Below are 16,887 nucleotides of genomic sequence, written 5' to 3'. Positions count from 1 at the left end.
CTGCTCCAGTCTGGGATTCCCAGTGCTGGGGAGGCTGGGAGGTAAGTCCTGCCCCTCCTTCGGCAGATGGGAGAGCAGAGGTGGAATATTGGGGAGACACAGGAAAATCCTTGGGGTTCAGCCTAGACATATCCCAAGTACTCCACTACCCTCATTCGGATGGAGGGCTGTTGAAATTCGGTTAGGATGATGAGGACCCCTTTGAGGAGCTTGGCTGAGAGAAGGCCAGGGATCTGAGGCCCCAGCCACGCCTTCCTCCAGGAGAAGGGGGTGGGGTGCCCTCTGCATCAGGCCAAGTGCGCCTGCGGCTGCTGTATCTCCAGCCAGCATCATCCCCACCTTCCTGAGGGTGGTCTCACTCTCTCCCTGGGGCTCCACAGTCCACCTCTCTGCTTCTCTGCATGGCTTCTGTTTGGAGGTTCAGGCCTTCTCCCCAGTTTGTGCTATCTTAGGAGTCACTCGGGGTGGTAGACAACCCTACGCCTTCTTTTCAGTCCCTCACTCTTGGGTGCTCTGGGACGGCTCAGTCACCCGCTGGCTTTGCTTTTACTTCTTGGTCTGTTTCCTGGTGCTTCGGAGCTAGGCTTCGTGTCTGTGCTCTGTGCGTGAGCTGCTTAGGAATGGCTGAGAGCCGCTGGAGAGGCGCCCGGGGCTGTGCATCTGCTGCCTCGGAGGGCTGGGCTGCGCCGCTTGCTTGCCAGAAAGGCGACCTGTCATCAAAGCACAAAAGAACCTTGGCCTGATTACTGCTCTCAGTCCTCTTTGGAATACTTTGGCAGGAAGTATCCTCACCGAGTGGGAGGTGTGGGCACAGAGGCAGGGCCAGGTCACCAGAGAGGCCCAAGGAGAGGCCGGGAGGTGGACTGGGTGATCCCAAGAGTAGTCTCAGGACTTGCTTCAGTTTCCTCCGCTCTCCCAGAGTGAGCCACCGGGCAGGTCTCAGCAATGTACTTGGAAGGGAACAAGATGTCCAGTCTCTGTCTTCAACGTGTAGCTGCTGAGAGCTGCCACAGCTGGGTTTATAAAAGCAGGGTAGCAGTCCCCTCCTGCCACCTTCCTGCCCCTCCTGCAGTTCAGTTGTTTGCCCCAATGACATACTGTCCTATTTAAATACCTTCTTGACTCCCAGAAGAATTTTTAAAAAGTCCTGAAGGTGGGATGAGCTCCCCCCGCAGGCCTGGGATGAATGAAACTGCTGGTTTCATTTATGCGCCCTGCTTATGGGCTCCCATGGGGGACGTGGCCGTGTGAGGGTAGGGGGTAGTGTGGGACAGCAGGCACTGGGGAAGGAGGGCATAGTAAATAGTGCATTCTCAGTCTCGGCAGGTTGGGCGGCCAGCGGGTCATTTTTTTTTTTTATCATCTCTGGAATGGCAGACTCTAGATCCTGTAATCACAGGTTGATGTGGCTATTTAGGGTGACAGCTTGGGTCTGGCAAACTCCTGCCCAAGGCAGCTGTGGCTGCACCAGAGAAAGGAACCTCTCACATAAGGGAGCCTGAAAGGGTATTTGACTAATTCCTGTGGGATGCACAAAGTGACTTACAAGGGCTTTTCCTATTCCTTCTATTGATAAAAGTTGGTGGAGAGATACCTTGTGCTTTCTTTGGACATCAACCCAAAGTGATTTGGCAAAGTAGGTTTCCTTCATCGGTGTGACGCTTTACCCATGCTTAGTGCTCAGTTAAGTGTTTGTGCATGATTAACTGCTCATTTCTGTAAGTGTAATGAAAAGAGCATTGGATTTGGATGTTCGAATGCTTTCTACCATATTCTAGCTGCAGGATATCGGGCAGTGTCATAGATGCTGTCAGCCTCCTGCCCATTTTTGCTTGGCTTCCACCAATGACTGAAGGGAGAAGGTGTATAAATGCTCCAGCCCTCTCACCTCTCTGTTGAGATAACCTTGAGGGACGTTCTCTGCTGTCCCTGAGAGTTCCCTAGCAGGCCTGAGCCCCAATCACTCATGGCAATAAGTCGCTCCCTTCATTGGCTGCCTTCCCTTCCCCATCTCACTGCCCCACTCCCCTTGCACTTGCACTTGAATCCTTGTCTCAGGGTCTACTTTTGGAGGAAACCAACCTAAGACGGGCTTTAGTATGTGGTGAAAAAGTCGTTGAAAGTCTCGATTTCCCCAACCATAAGATGGAAATTACAATAAGTATCTCACAGTAATATTGTGAAGATCAGATGAGCTATTGTATGTGTTCAGGCGGTGGCCTGGCATATAGCAAGCATTCAAGAAAGCATTTGTCTGCATTTGTGCCCACCATGCGGTACTCATTGGTGAGTATGGGGTGGGTTATGGTGGAGTTGAGAGTGCAACATGGTGGAACACGGAGAATTCAGTACTTTGGAGAGAGGCTGTCCTTATGTTAGGTGAGGAAACTGAGGTCACCTGCTTACAGATTGCCTTCCTAGGCTGTACCCAGTGATTCCTTGGTTGTGACCAATGTTTAACCAACTGGCTCTTGGAAGGCTGGAGTGGAGGGAGCCCTGCTTGGCAGTGTTTGCCAATTTCTGTGGTGTAAATATTCCCACCATGGTGATTTCAAGCTGCCAAGTGGTGTTACTGAGCACTGAGTTACTGACTTGGGAAGAGGTGAGCACCTCCAGCCCTTGAGAGCCAGTAGGAGCCAGCTCTGGCACACACCTAGCCGTGACTGAGCCAGCAGGTGACCCCAGTGATCTCAATTTCCAATTTTGTACATGGGGGAGGGGAGGGCAAGAGTTGTACTAGGTGTCAAAAACTTGGCATATGTTCCAGCTCTGCCCTGACCAGGTTGGATCGCTGTGAGTAGGACACTTCTGGGCTACATTTAAAGAAGACTGAAATGTTTACACTGAGTCTTTCTGAGCCTCAGTTTATCTCCAAGGCATGGGAGTAGAGGATTCCACAGGTTCCTTCTAGCCCTTGATCTCTTTAGGAAGAATCTGGTGCCTTGTCCTGTTTATATAAGAACAAAACCTTTAACCACAGAAAACCTTCCATGTACCTACACTTGTGTTGCCCAATATGGGGTACCCAGCCCTGGGCCATCCTAGAGTCTTTCTTGCTGGACAACGGAATTCAGTAGACATTAACCCAGTATAATCCAGCCTCTTTATGTATACTAGTTTCACTTCATGGCATAGGCATAGTGTGTCCCCACAAGAGGCCCAGGGTTGGGGGGGAGGTGCTGGTTTCTTATTGAAAGGACAATCCCTTTCTGATCCACTATGCAATGTCATAAACATCCAAGTGGAATCCAAAGAAAGTCCGCGTGGAGAAAGAGACTTTTATGTGACAAATTCAACATCCTTGTGTACTTTTATTCTTTTTTTCCTTTAATGTTGGGGTCTTGCTATGTTGCCCAGGCTGACCTCAAACTCCTGGGCTCAAGGAATCCTCCTGCCTCAGCCTCCTGAGTCTGAGGAGCTGGGACTACAAGGGGTTTAGTTTTAGCCTTAATGCTCTATTGAAAACTCTCCCGAGGGAGTCCTTGACTCAGCAATTCTACCCATAGGAATTCTTATCCTAAGGATATAATTGGGCAAGTGCAGAAGAATAAGTATATAGGGATGTCCCTTGCCACATTATTTATAATGACAACAGCAGCAAAAAAAAATTGAGACTAAATGCCCAACAGTCATAAATTAGTTAATTATAGTATATCTGTACATTGGAATACCATGTGGCTGCAAAAATATAAGATGTAGATGTGTATCTATTAACATGGAAAATATATTTCTAAGAAGCAGATTAACAGTGTGATATTTTTGTAAACTATATCACCCATTTATATTCGTATCTGGAAGGATATATGGGAAAAGGTTAAAGTGATTGTCTCTGGGTGGTGGAATTTTGGGAGATTTTGATCTTCATCTTTTTTTATATGTAATTACTTTTATTTTTTAATTATGGTAAAATATAGATATCATAAAATTTACCCTTTTAGTCATTTTTAAGTGTACAATTTAGTGGCAGTAAGTACATTCACAGTGTTGTGTGACCATCACCATTACCCATTTCTAGAACTTTTCCATCATTCCAAACAAACTCTGTGCGCATTAAACAATAACCTCTGATTCCCTCCCACCCCCAGCTCCTGTTAACCTCAGTTCTACTTATTGTCTGCATGAGTCAGACTACACTAGGTACCTTATATAAATGGAATTGTACAATATTTGTCCTTTTGGGGTATTAATCTTTTTGCTTATCTGTATTTTTAAAATAAAACAAATAAGAAATATTTATTTTACTTGTGTAGTAGAAAGGAAAGGCAAGCCCTGGGAGAGAGCTGTGGTATTTGGCCCTGGTGGTTCCATTTCAGGCTGGACCACAGAGGTCCTGGGCATCCTTCCTGCCCTGGGGCAGGTGTCAGGCTGTGACCTCCATCTCAGCCTGGCAGGACAAAGGCAGGCAGCCAGCGGTTGTGGAGTATGGCCCCGCTGGCCTGGGCGCTGACCACAGTGTGGCTTTTGCTGGTTGCCTGCTGCTGAGTCATCTCACCCCAGGGTCTTCCGAGTGTGCTGGTGGGCTTGGAAGGGTGGGCTTGCGGTTCACGGGGCAGCTGCCCTGCAGTGAGTGAGATTCCAAACCAGGTAGAGGTGGGGTTGTCCACACCAGCTGCCTCGAAGCTTGGGAGAGTCTCAATTTGTCGATTTCAAGCATCCTTTGGGTGCTCCAAACCCTGCGGCTGGACTCGACCTGCTAAACACCCATCAGGTGGTTGTGGCTGTGGCTGATGAACGAAGGCAGCTGTTGCTCTCCTGTGTGTAGCTGGGGCCACGGTGCACGGGGTCGGGGCACTTCAGATCTCATGGGGAGGCTGCGGGACCCAGAACTAGGAAACTAGGTCGCGTGAGTCTCTTCAGGGGTCACGCCAGTGGGTCAGGCGGCTTTTCTCTGGGACGCCTTGTTCTGCGGAAAATGCTTTAAGTTCCTTGTTAAGTGAGTTCCCCGAAGCACTTGCCCTGTAGGTCCAGAAGGGCTCTCAGGTGTCCCCGGCTCTGCCTGTTTTCCATCTGCCCAGTGGGCAGCTGCCCCTTTTAAGCGCTGGCAGTTAGGGAAGCGCAAAGATTTCAGAGAGACGCCTTTGAAGGCGGCTTTGAGGAGCAGTTCTGCTTTTCGTGGTGCTGACTTTCCCTCAGGGTTAGTCAGCCGGTCACAGGGCAGGCAGGCTGGGGAGGCTGTGAATGTGGTACTGTGGCAAACTTCCCCTCAGCCTCCTGGAAATGTTCTGGAAACCCCCAGATGTGCCACCTCTCCTGGCCCCGCACAGGGCCCGCCGTCTGCTGGGGGAGGGTGGATTTCCCCGCATGTGATGTTGGTGTGGACAAGGAGGGTGGATGCACGATGCCCCCACGATGGCTGCCCCTTTCCTCGCTCTCCCCCTCACTGCCCCTCGCGTCCAAGGAAGCTGCCCATCTCAGGGTGGAGGAGACCAGCCAGCCTGGCTCTTAGGCTTCCAATCCTGTCCCCAGGTAGCAAGCAGAGGAGACCCCACGGTCTCTGCATGCAGAGCTCAGAGTCTCAGCCTATAGCACCAAAAAAGGAAGAACTGCTGGGGTTCCCTTTAGGAAGGGGATGTGAGCTCAGAGATGAGTCTCAGAGAGACCTGCGACTTGGAAACCACCCGGTAAACAGGAAGTGCGGCTATCAATGAAACCTGCGCTTGTAGGAAGTGGGGAACCGGAGGCAGCCCCTCCTCACCTGCCGGGGTCGGTCAGCGTGTCTCTGCAGAGCTGAGAGACCAGCCTGCACACAGCTGAGTGGGAGCACCCAGTGACACAGGCCTCAGGCCCTCCCTGCCTGCGGGGTGGCCTCCCAGCGGCCCCAGGTAGGACATTAAAGCCACCCTATAAAATAGCCCTCCATTTTGAGAAATGCAGGTCGGGGGGTGTTTAGTCCTCTTTGCTTTATTTGGGCCAGTGTTTTCTCCACCAACTTCCAACTCTCCCCTCGGGCCAAACCTGTCACATGGAATTTCTCACTTGTCTGAATCTGAGCCCAAGATGGGGTCTGTCTTGGCTGGGTCCCTCTGGCTGAAGGTCATAGAGGTGCTGCTTCAGGGAGGCACATGTGACCGGGCTCTTTCCTGCCCGTCAGTAGATATTGGGGGGTTAGCGTTGTAGGTCTCTGGTTTCTCTGAGCCAGAGTCTAAATTCTACATGTACTGACCACACACACACACACACACACACACACCCATACACATGGACACACGCCACATCTCCACACATACACATGGACACACCCCCCCCATACACATGGACACACGCCACATCTCCACACATACACATGGACACCCCCCCCATACACATGGACACACGCCACACCTCCACACATATGAACACACATCCAAACACATGAACACACACACCATATACATGGACACACCCACACACACCCATGCACGTGTACCACACACATCCATACACATGGACACACACATACTCCCATACATATGGACACACACACATCCACTCCTATACACATGGACACACACATACACCTGGACACACACACACCCATACACATACACCACACGCACACTCACACACCCATACCTATACATTCACACCCACTCACACATACAGCTTTTTCTGTCTGGAGTTTTTACTTCCTCTGTACCTCTTTTTTTGTCCTCCTCCGACACCCTGCTTCTCTGATAAGAGCTGAGGGCTCTTGGGTTTCCTTCTAAACATCCATCCAGAAGGTCAAAGCTTGCGGACGCTGGAGAGACTTCCCTATAAACATGTGGCTGCTCCTCCGGCCTGGGAGGCTATTGTTTGGGCGGCCCCCGTGGTGGCCTTCCAGGTCACTCACCTGCCCACCCGCCCGCTGGCATGGCGCGGAGGAGTCCCGGAACCGCTTCCTCGGATCTTCCGCTGTCGTGCTGGGGAATTCAGACCAGTGTGCAAGGCCTGAGCAGGGAGGGCCGGGCTGGGGCCCCAGCCAGGAGCAAGAAGAGTGGGGGCTTTGCAGGCTTGGGGGGACCCCAGCTCTGCCCTGCTGCACCTCAGTCCCTCCTGTATGGGGTGGGCAGCAGGGGTGGCCTCTGCAAGGGCCTGTGCCTGTCGCTTGTCAGGTTTTTTCTGGGAGCATGTTTGGGACAGTTTGTGGGGCCCATGAGTGTGAGGGTTAGGTCATTGCCTGGACAGAGGGTGACTTGGGGTGAGAGTCAGTGGCTCTGTGCACACAGTGCCCAGCTCTTGCTCTGGGTCTCCCTCCCTGGCCTCTGCAGGGTCTGCTTTTCCCACAGCTTGTCCTCTGGGCTGGTCACTCACTCCCCTCCCTTCCCCAGGACAGGCGGGGCTGCTGCGGGCTGGGAACTGAAGCCAGCCTGCACCTGCCAGCCGTCCACACCCAGCTCTCAGCCCGGGCACCGCAGAAGGGACACTGGGCTTCATGTTGGCTGTGTGACCAGGGACAAGTCACCCAAGTCTGGGGACCTCCTGTTTCCTCATCTGTAAAATGGTGACAATAAAACCTTCCTCCGGGAGTTCGTGGAGGGACAGAGATAAAGCACCTAGAGCCAGCAGCTTCAGTTCTCCCTGAGGTGGTGTTGGGTGCCGGGTCCCTTCCTGAGCAGAGTGGCTGGGAGAGCCCCAGGAGGCGGAGTGTGGTGGGAAAGGGGATGGAGGAGGCATAAGTCCCAGAGAGCACACGGGCCTGGCTGGTCAGCAGGCCTTCCATTTCCTCCCGAAGCAGCCCGAATTTTGCAATGCCCAGGACGGCTTCAGGTTTAGGAAGCATCACGTGCAATCTCTTGTCATCTCTAGGTCTTGGCAGGGTCCCAGCCCGCAGCTCAAGTCTCCTTCCTCGTGTGGCACAATAGCACTGGGGTTTCCTGTTTGCCATCAAAACGTCTTCCTGCCCCGCTACCAGGGGGCTGAGGCGCAGAGATGGGGCTTAAATGCACGCAGAGGGCTCAGCACTGTCTCCTCTGGGGCTGCTCGGTTACACCGCATTCCCTCAGCAGACCCGGCCGAGTCAGTCTTTAACACTATAGTATGAAGCACTGGGTCAGATAACTTTCCTCTCCACCCCAGTCCCAGACTGTCCTCAGAGGGAGGGGCAGGGCTCAGAGAGGAGGTGGGGACAGGCCCCAAAAGAGGAAGCTGCGGTCCTCCAGCCAGGGTTTCCTTTGCATCGGGCCTGGGGCTGGCGCTGGCTTCCTGGCTTCTGTGACATGGTGCACAAGCAGGGGCCCTTTGCGTCAGCTCTGTGTCTACACACACGGGCCTTTGGGGGGGGTCTACACTGACCCCGGCCTTCTCAGAAATATTAGTAATGGGGAGAGGGCACTAAATACCCAACTCAGTTTGCTTTTAGAAAATTCCATTTCTTCCTTTCTTGAAAGGCAGCTTTGAAATACATTTGGTGGTGGCCTCAGTCTACACAGCTCTATCCCTACCAGATTTCCCAGCAGTTCTCAGCCCTGGTTGTACACTGGCATGACCGGCTTTAAAAATGCTCATGCCTGGGCACCTCCCAGCGGGTCTGATGTAACTGGTCTGGGCTGAAGCCTGGACATCAGGGTTTTAAAAGCAACCCGTCTCCCCAGCCCCTGCCCTGCCTCTGCTCCGGAAGAGTCTGATCAGCACGCAGAGCCCACACCCCTGAGATGTCATGTGTCCCTAGGCACAGCTGTGCCTCCCCACCACCCCCGTCCTTGCCCGGCCCTCTCACTGGTCAGGCGTGGCTCTGTGGGGTTTGCCACTCTGGGAATTCTCCGTGGAAAGCCCTTTCCTCCCCGCACCTGTCTCTCCCTTCGCCCAGGTGTAATTTCTCACAGCTGGGGCTGCCTGGGTCCTATAAATCGACCTCTGCCCTCCCCTCCCCCATCTCTCCATGAGCAGAGTTGGGGGTGGGGTGGGGCTTGGCCCCTGCTCTACAACCAGCAAGACAGTTTAGGGAAACAAAAAACAAAAAGCAGCCACCAGAGAGGGGTTCTTCATCTCTCTTGCTCTGGATTTTCCTGCCAGGGTTGCCTGCCTTTCTGTTCTGCGTTTGCTGCTGTCCCTCCGGGGGCTTTCCAGTTGCTAAATAAGAGGAGAGATGCTTGGTCCTCAGGCCAGACAGAAACTGTAGGGATGAGCCAGCCAGCATCTTGGGGATGCTCGGAGACCAGATTAACCACTGCTCGTCCTCCAGGCTCCCTGACTGCGGGGCGTTTGGGGGAACCAAGAGCTCAGAAGAGGGGATTCTGCCACCTTTGGAGGGAGCTCTAATGCCTGTTCCACCTCCCAGAGCTTCTACAGGACTTGGCATTTGCTCTCCTCACAGGAAGCTGAGCCTGTGAATTCCAAGGGCTTGGACAGCCCTTCGTGTATTCTCGGGAAGGCTGGAAACACCTGTGAGTGGGGGTCTGCGGAAAGGAAGAGGAAAAGATCCTTTGTGCAACCGCTGCAGGGCTTTGGCTGGGCCAGAGCTTGGGTGAGTCTGCCCTGTTCCTGCAGCCGGGGCTCACGCAGCGCCAGGCCGGTCCTGAGTGGGCAGCTGTGGCCTCCCAGCTTGGGGATGGGGGTGGGGGAAGGTGACAGCAAGCAGCTGCTTCAGTCCCAAACATGGGGCAGGTGTCATGGACACTGTGCCCACCCTATTCCTCTCAATCTGTGCGGTGTGTTGTGAGTGTTGACTGCCTCCTTATCCTGATAATGGCTCTTGCAGGGAAATGCCAGGGGGGGGGGTCAGCCCCTCCTCCCAGGGGTGGCTCTCAGCTGATGATTGACAGGGCTCCACAGGCCCGGCCAGATGACCCTATGGTGCCCCCCACACCGCAGAGCTCCCACGGGGATCAGGCTGTGGCTGGACCCCAGCTGAACCCTTAGCTGCCCCCACCGCCCTGTCCTGTCCTGCTTTCCTCACTCCCTCACAGGTTTCTCCTGCAAACACTTCACTTCCTGAGTTAATCACGTACACAAGCATCCTCCTCTCGGGCTCTGCTTCTCGAATCCCCTGACCCAAGGCAGCAGGTTAGCGTCCTTGGGCTGAAGGCCGGGAGAGAGGAAGCTGCAGGCCCAGGAGGGGAAAGAAACAACACCAGGCAGATGATTTCTGTGTTTTGAGCAGGCTCCAGGGAACGTAATTTTCTAAAGTGGTTTTTCTAAGGAGCAGTACTAATTTAGAATTCTTGAGGGGTTACATAGCTGTGTCCATAGAGGGAGTTCAGTAGATTGAAATGTTTTAGACATCCCAAGAGCAGCTCCACATTAAAAATTAGTTGTGTAAAATCCACTCCTTCTTATCTCTTTTCCTGGTGTAGTGAGCTAGGAGGTGTTTCAGTCCCGTGCCTAGGATGCGGGCTGATGCGGGAAGCCCTCTCTCCTCCCTGCCTTGCTCTCCCCTCTACAAAGACATGGTGACCATCGGGCCATATGCCAAGGCATCGTGGGAAGTGATGCTTGTAAATGGTTCTTACAAGGCATTTTGGAGCCCAGGAGGGTCCCATAACTTCTAGATAATAACAGGCAAGGCAGAAGGGTTGCAACCAGTCTGTTAAGAGAATCCCTCTCTCCAAGGCTGCAGCTACTGGCAGGCACGCTTGGAGGAAGTGTCCAATTGAATCCACATTCCAGCTCCTTAACCATCTTCCTCTGACCCTTCCTTGTGTGAGGAACAATGCTCTGTTTAAAAAACATCAGACTTAACTGTAAATTTCCGGCCCTTTGTTAGCGCTGCTCTTGTGTTTGCCTTAAAGTGTATGTAGATTTAGCTTGGCTTTTTTCAGCTGGCTGGGGGTAGCCGGTGATGTGTGGTGACGGTTGGAAAGTTGGTGAAGAGAGGTACAGATGTCTTTAAGGCAGACAGACACTTACCTGTAATCTCAGTTCAACCAAGTGGGGGCGATGTACGTATTTTCCTAATGCTCCTTCTCCAAGAAATGTAAAAGTAAGAAAAAAGGTGGGGAGCAGTCAGGCCAGAGACAAAGACGGGGCAACAGGAGCCCATGGGTCGCATAAATAGCTATGGCCTTGGTAAGATCGCCCAACAGGTAGAGAGTGACTGAGTCCTGGAGATGTCCCACGTTTGGGGCTGTCAGACTACTTGATTTGTATAATATCAATCTGGTAAGTAAAAAGATAGTCATGAAGGAGGCTTTTTTGTATATCTATTAACTATTTGTATTTATTTTTCCATAAACTGTTACACATGTCCTTTGCTTATTTTATTAAATGAGGGTAGGACATTTTTCTCATTGATTTATTAATATTAATATTAATATCCCTTTAGAGATTAAGGACATTGGCCCTTTGACATATGTATTGTAAATATTCTTCCCCGGTGTTTTATTTGACTTTTAACTTTGTATAGGGTATTTTTTTTTTCTAAACAGAAGTTTAAAATTTTTACAGATTGATACCAATATTTTAAAATTATGCCTCTGGATTTTGGATCTTGAATATGAGCATTTCCTTCAGCATTTTATTTCTTAATGTTTAATTTTTCTATTCAATTATGATTTCTTATGGTGGAAGGAGTAAGGTAGGGATTCAGCTTCCCAAGGTTCCCTTTTCCAAAGGCCAACCAATTCTCTAGTGACTTTTTTTTTATTAATCTACTTTTCCCTGCTATTTAGAAATGGTGCTGACGTTCTGTCCCCAGATATATCTGGACCTGTTTCTCTGTATGCTATATTGTTTCATTGATCTGCCTGTTTCTCTCTAGAACAAAATAGTTTTAATAACTGTAGAGAAGACATACATTTTCTGAGAATTGGTATTCTCAGTAGATTTAGGAGGACATGGTATCAAAAGGGAATTGTCTAAAGAGCAGGACAGTGTGGCATTCTGCCCTTGGCCCTGCCCTCTTTGCCCTCCCTGTTCTCCTCGGATGACCTCGTCCGCTCTGCTGACCTCACGTGCCAGGACCCACCCTCCTGCACCCCAGACCTGGCTGTGCTTCTCACTGTCTGCACCAGAGGGTTCCACGGGCCTGCCTCAAATTCGGCCGTGGCACCTCCACCTGGCTGCCCTCCCCAGCAGCCAGTGCCTCTGCCCGCACCCCACCCCCAGTCTAGCGGCACCCCCTCGTCCCAGGCTTTTTACTGATGCATCACGACTTTTTCCTCTACTTCTTTGAAACCTTCAGATTCTCTCGTTTCATCCTCCTTCCCTGGCTCAGGCCTCTCACCTGGTCACCTGCTGGGTCCCTTCTCCATCAAGCAGGGAGTGGGGTGGGGCGATCTTTCCAGAGTGCACGTCAGATCACATCCCTCCTGTAAGGATGCCCTTGTTTCCCTCTTGCCACTGTAAAACATTACAACAGACCTGGCGATTTAAAACAACACAAATGTGCACTCTCCCATTCTGAAGTTCAGAAGTCTTGAAATCAGGTTCCCTGAGCCAAAACCAAGGTGTGGGCAGAGCTGCGCTCCCTCCAGAGGCTCTGGGGGGAATCCGTGTGCTTTCCTTTCTCAGCGTGGGGAGCCACTTGTGGCCACTATCTTTATCCACAGTGGAGCATCTTCACATCTCTCTCTCTGCTGAGGTTGTCCTGTCGCCTTAGCTCTAGGACACTTCTGATGACTTTCAGGGCCCACCAGATAATCCAGGGTAGTGTCCCCATTTCAAGATCCTCCATTTAATCACATCTGCAAAGTCCCTGTTATCGTATAAGGTAGCAGTCACAGAGTTCAGGGATTGGGATCGGGATGCGGTATTTGTCCTACCACACCCGCCAGGGCATGTCCTTGCCTGCCAGATGAAATCCAAACTCCTCAACATGTCGTGGTCCTCCTCTTGCCACCCCATCTTGCACAATTCTGTGGTGTATACTCCTTCTTTCTGCCTGGACCTCTCCACCCTCATGTGTGTTACCATAGCCCCTACCCTCCCTGGCTAGAACCCTCTGTCCCCCTCCTCCTGGACCATGTAGCCCTGAGGACAGGCTTGTACCTGGTTATTTTGCTGTTGAAACACCATCAGGAAGCATCATAAATGTTTCCTGAATGGGCACATTTACACATGCAGAGAAGAGGTACATTTTTTTAAAATAAATACTCAAGAGTTGCGGATAATTGTCACTTAAAAAATAAAACCATTCTCACTAATCTGACTTTTCTTCTTACCTTTTTGTGCAGTACGTATGTACACTGGTTTGTATGATTAGATTATTTTTCCTTTTTGGAAAAATAAAAAAATTTAAACTTTAGAGAGACCAGCTGTGTTCAGGGTGCCACTTTTGGGTGCGTGGGTGGAGTCTGCGTCTTCTGAGTGGAACTCACTGTGCTCCCCTCCCCCACTCATGGCCCTTCCTTAGCATGTCTTTGTATTAATATTAGTTTCCTGTTGGTTGCCATAGCAAATTACCAACACTTAGTGGCTTGAAGTAACACAGATATCTTACAGCTCTGTAGGTTAAAGGTCTGCCACAGGTCTCACCAGGTTACTAGTATCAGGGTATCAGCCGGGCTGTGTTCTTTTCTGGAAGCTCTAGAGGAGGGTCCATTTCCAGCTTCTAGAGGCTTGTTCCTTGGGTCATGGATCCTTCTTCCAGCTTCAAAGCCAGCAACAGCAGGTCCAGTCCAATAGTACTGACTCTTCCGCCTTCCTCTTCCACTTAAAAAAAAAATGGTGGCAAAGTAAAAACATAAAATTTACCATCTTAACCATTTTTAAGTGTAGAGTTCAGTGGCATTAAATACATTCATATTGTTGTGCAGCCATCACGCCCATCCAACTCCAGAACTCTTTCATCTTGCAAACTCTGTACCCACGAAACACTAACTTTCCATCTCCCCTTCCTCCCGGCTCCTGGCAACCTCTAATCTACTTCCTGTCTCTGATTTTGACTACTCTAGGTACCTCATAAAAGTGGAATCAGTGTCTTTTTTGTCTAGCTTATTTTACTTAGCATAATGTCATCATTCATCCATGTGGTAGCATGTGTCTGAATTTCCTGCCTTTTGAAGGCTGAATACTATTCCATTTTATGTGTGTACTACCCATTCATCCATCTGTGGATACTTGGGTTGCTTCTGCCTTTTGGCTATTGTGAATAATGCTGCTGTGAATATAGGGGTGTAAATATCTCCCCAATTCCCTGATTTCAGTTCTTTTAGGCATATACCCAGAAGCTGGATCACATGGTAATTCTGTTTTTAATTTTTTGAGGACTTGCCATGCTGTTTTTCATAACAACAGCACCATTTTATATTCCCAAGAACAGTGCACAAGGATTCCAGTTTCTTCACATCCTTGCCAACTGCTTTTTTCTGGTTTTTTTTTTTTTTAATAGTAGGCTCCCTAATGGGTATGAGGTGGTATCTTATTGTAGTTTTGATTTGCATTTCCCTAATGATTAATGATGTTAAATATCTTTTATTGGCTGTTTGTATATCATCTTTGGAAAAATGTCTGTTGAAGACCTAGGCCAATTTTTGAATTGAGTTGTTCATTTTTCTGTTGTTGAATTGTAAGAGTTCTTTATATATTCTGGATATTAACCCTTCATCAGATACATGATTTGCAAATATTTTCTCCCATTCTTTGGGTTGCCTTTTCACTTTACTGATTCACTTTTAAGAACCCTTATGATTACATTGGGCTCACCTAGACAATCCAGCATTACCTTTTGACTTTTGGGGGGCCCTTATTCTGCCCACCACAGGCCTCAACTCCCTGCTCTAGCCTCCGCTAGGATCCATTTCTCTGCCTCCTTCACCGGCAGCTAAAAGGAAGAGCACACATGTCTTCCCGGTGAGCTCATGAGCTGGCCTCTTCCATGTTAATTTGAGATATCTCCTTCCATCTCAGTTTTTGCTTAGACTTAAAGAACGAAGAGATTGGCAGCTAGTGGGTGGGCAGTGGGCACCTTCACCTGTGTCTGAGTCCCCAGTCCCCTGTGACCACCTGGAGCCCCTGGCAGTGAGTGGTGGCAGGAAAGGGCTTCCATTTGCTCTGAACATGTCTCCCCACCCCCGACAGATGTGTGCCTCTGGCTCTTCCCTGACTTCCTTGGAGCCACCCAGTGTCTAACCCCTTTTGCTCCAGTTATATATATTACATAATTGTCAACAGTCCAGAAAGGTATAGTAAAGTAAAAGGGAAAATAAAAAAAATTCACTAGTACTATAAACAAATGTTGAGCTCAATTTAATGATACACATACTGAAGTATTTAAGGGAAAATTACTGATGTCTGTAATTTACCTTGAAATGCATCAGAAATAACATGGATTGGTGGCTGGATAAAAGGATATATAGATGAACAGATATATGATGGAGTGAGCATAGTATAATGTTAAGGGTAGAATAGCCACAGACACATGGCTACTCACTGTCATATTTCTTTTCTTTCTTTCTTTTCCTTTCTTTTCTTTTCTTTCCTTTTCTATTTTCTTTCATCTTTCTCTGTTGCATAGGCTGGAGTGCAGTGACCCAGTGGCCTGATCATAGCTGACTGTAACCTCAAATTCCTGGGCTCAGCCTCCTAAGTAGCTGGAACTACAGGTGCATGCCACCACACCCAGCTAATTTTTAAATTTTTCATAGACACGGGGTCTTGCTATAATTCCCAGACTGGTCTCAAACTCCTGGCCTCAAGCAATCATTCTGACTTGGCCTCCCAAAGTGCTGGGATTACAGGCATTAGCCACAGCATCTAGCTGTCATATGTCTTTATGTTTGAAGTTTTTCATAATAAAATATTTATGAAAAATTGCTGGTAATGCCATTACCCAGATAGAGCTAGCCTTTCATTCATTTATGTATCTATATATATATAAGTGCCAGCAGTTCTTAACCAGAGGTGATTTTGCCCCCAGGGACACATAGTAATGCCTGGAGACATTTTTGATTATCATATCTGGGGCGGTGCTGGTGGCATCTAGTGGGTAGAACCCAGGGATGCTGCTAAACATCATCCAATGCACAGGACAACCCCCACAACAAAGAATGACCCAGTTCCAAATGTCAATAATGCTGAGGTTGAAAAGCCCTGACATACATACACACACATCTCTGAACATACATATTCATATATAAATGTGCATATATGTTTATACATGTGCATGTTGTACACTTACGTGTATTTTAAACAAAATTGAACTCATAGTTCTGTAACCTGCATTTTCATAATGTATTATTTTCCCAAATAATTAAATTGCCTTTCACACTGTCATATTTTAAGGGTGATTGTAGGCATATATGTTGTGATTTTTTGCACCCAGCTATATTTGGGCATTTTTATGTGGTTTACCCATCTCAGTATACCTCAGTAGAATCTGACAGATAAGTCTCTATTCTGTCTTGTGAAGGTCCCTTCAGAAAGGAGAACTCATCAGTCGTCCTTGAAATCAACTTGAGTGTCAGTGTTCTCTGCGGCTGGGGCATTTGTTCTCAGACCGTAAAGGGTTGTCATCTTTCCTTTGGGTGTTTCCCCAGAGGCTGTGGCAAGCAGAGGCAACAGCCAGCAATGTGGCATCTCACTCGTCCTAGGCCAGTGTTAGAGCTTTGTGGAGCTGGGGGGAACAAAAGCTATGTCATCCAATTTTGTGTCCTCCACTCCCACGTCCCACCCCACCCTCCCTGCTGCCCACGTTTTGCTGAGTTTCCAGGGACATAACCTGACATTAACCTCTGTCTTCTCCTTTCAAATACAGGCCTCTCCTTCTGATGAAAAGAGAAAGGAAGAATGGACTATAGTCACCAAACTTCCCTGGTCCCCTGTGGACAAGATAAATACATTTCCAAGTAAGATGTTTTGCTATAGTGCTCTGTCCCCAGTGGCCAACCCTGTGTTGGGATGTTGTGGGTGGATGGCAGCCGCTGACAGAGGGGTCTCCCCTGTACATCAGACAGCCGGGGCTCCTGTGTGTAAGAAGGAACAGAGCAGTTGAACTTGGACTTAGCGAGAGCATCAGCAAGGCTGCTGCCATAGATAAGGACACCCCCCCAC

At 49.5% G+C, this 16,887-nt stretch overlaps 1 protein-coding gene across 4 annotated transcripts in view; it reads left to right on the top strand.

Annotated features, from left to right (window-relative positions):
• The window catches only part of RASSF2 (Ras association domain family member 2), a 33,300-nt gene that overhangs the window by 1,940 nt on the left and 14,473 nt on the right, over window positions 1–16,887 (top strand). For 2 of the 4 annotated variants that reach the window (XM_045529044.1, XM_045529046.1), the window contains one exon: window positions 16,592–16,682. In XM_045529044.1, coding sequence (XP_045385000.1) covers window positions 16,624–16,682 — 59 coding nt within the window. In that variant the 5' untranslated portion in view covers window positions 16,592–16,623. Of the gene's footprint in view, window positions 1–5,725; window positions 5,823–9,274; window positions 9,425–16,591; window positions 16,683–16,887 lie in introns of those variants that run through there. The other 2 variants (XM_045529045.1, XM_045529047.1) reach the window with 2 other exon arrangements.

The sequence above is a fragment of the Lemur catta genome, chromosome 17, assembly GCF_020740605.2.
Source record: "Lemur catta isolate mLemCat1 chromosome 17, mLemCat1.pri, whole genome shotgun sequence".
NCBI classification, from domain to species: domain Eukaryota; kingdom Metazoa; phylum Chordata; class Mammalia; order Primates; family Lemuridae; genus Lemur; species Lemur catta.
Note: the sequence above shows the minus strand (reverse complement) of the source record. Positions and strands in the feature narration are given on the sequence as shown.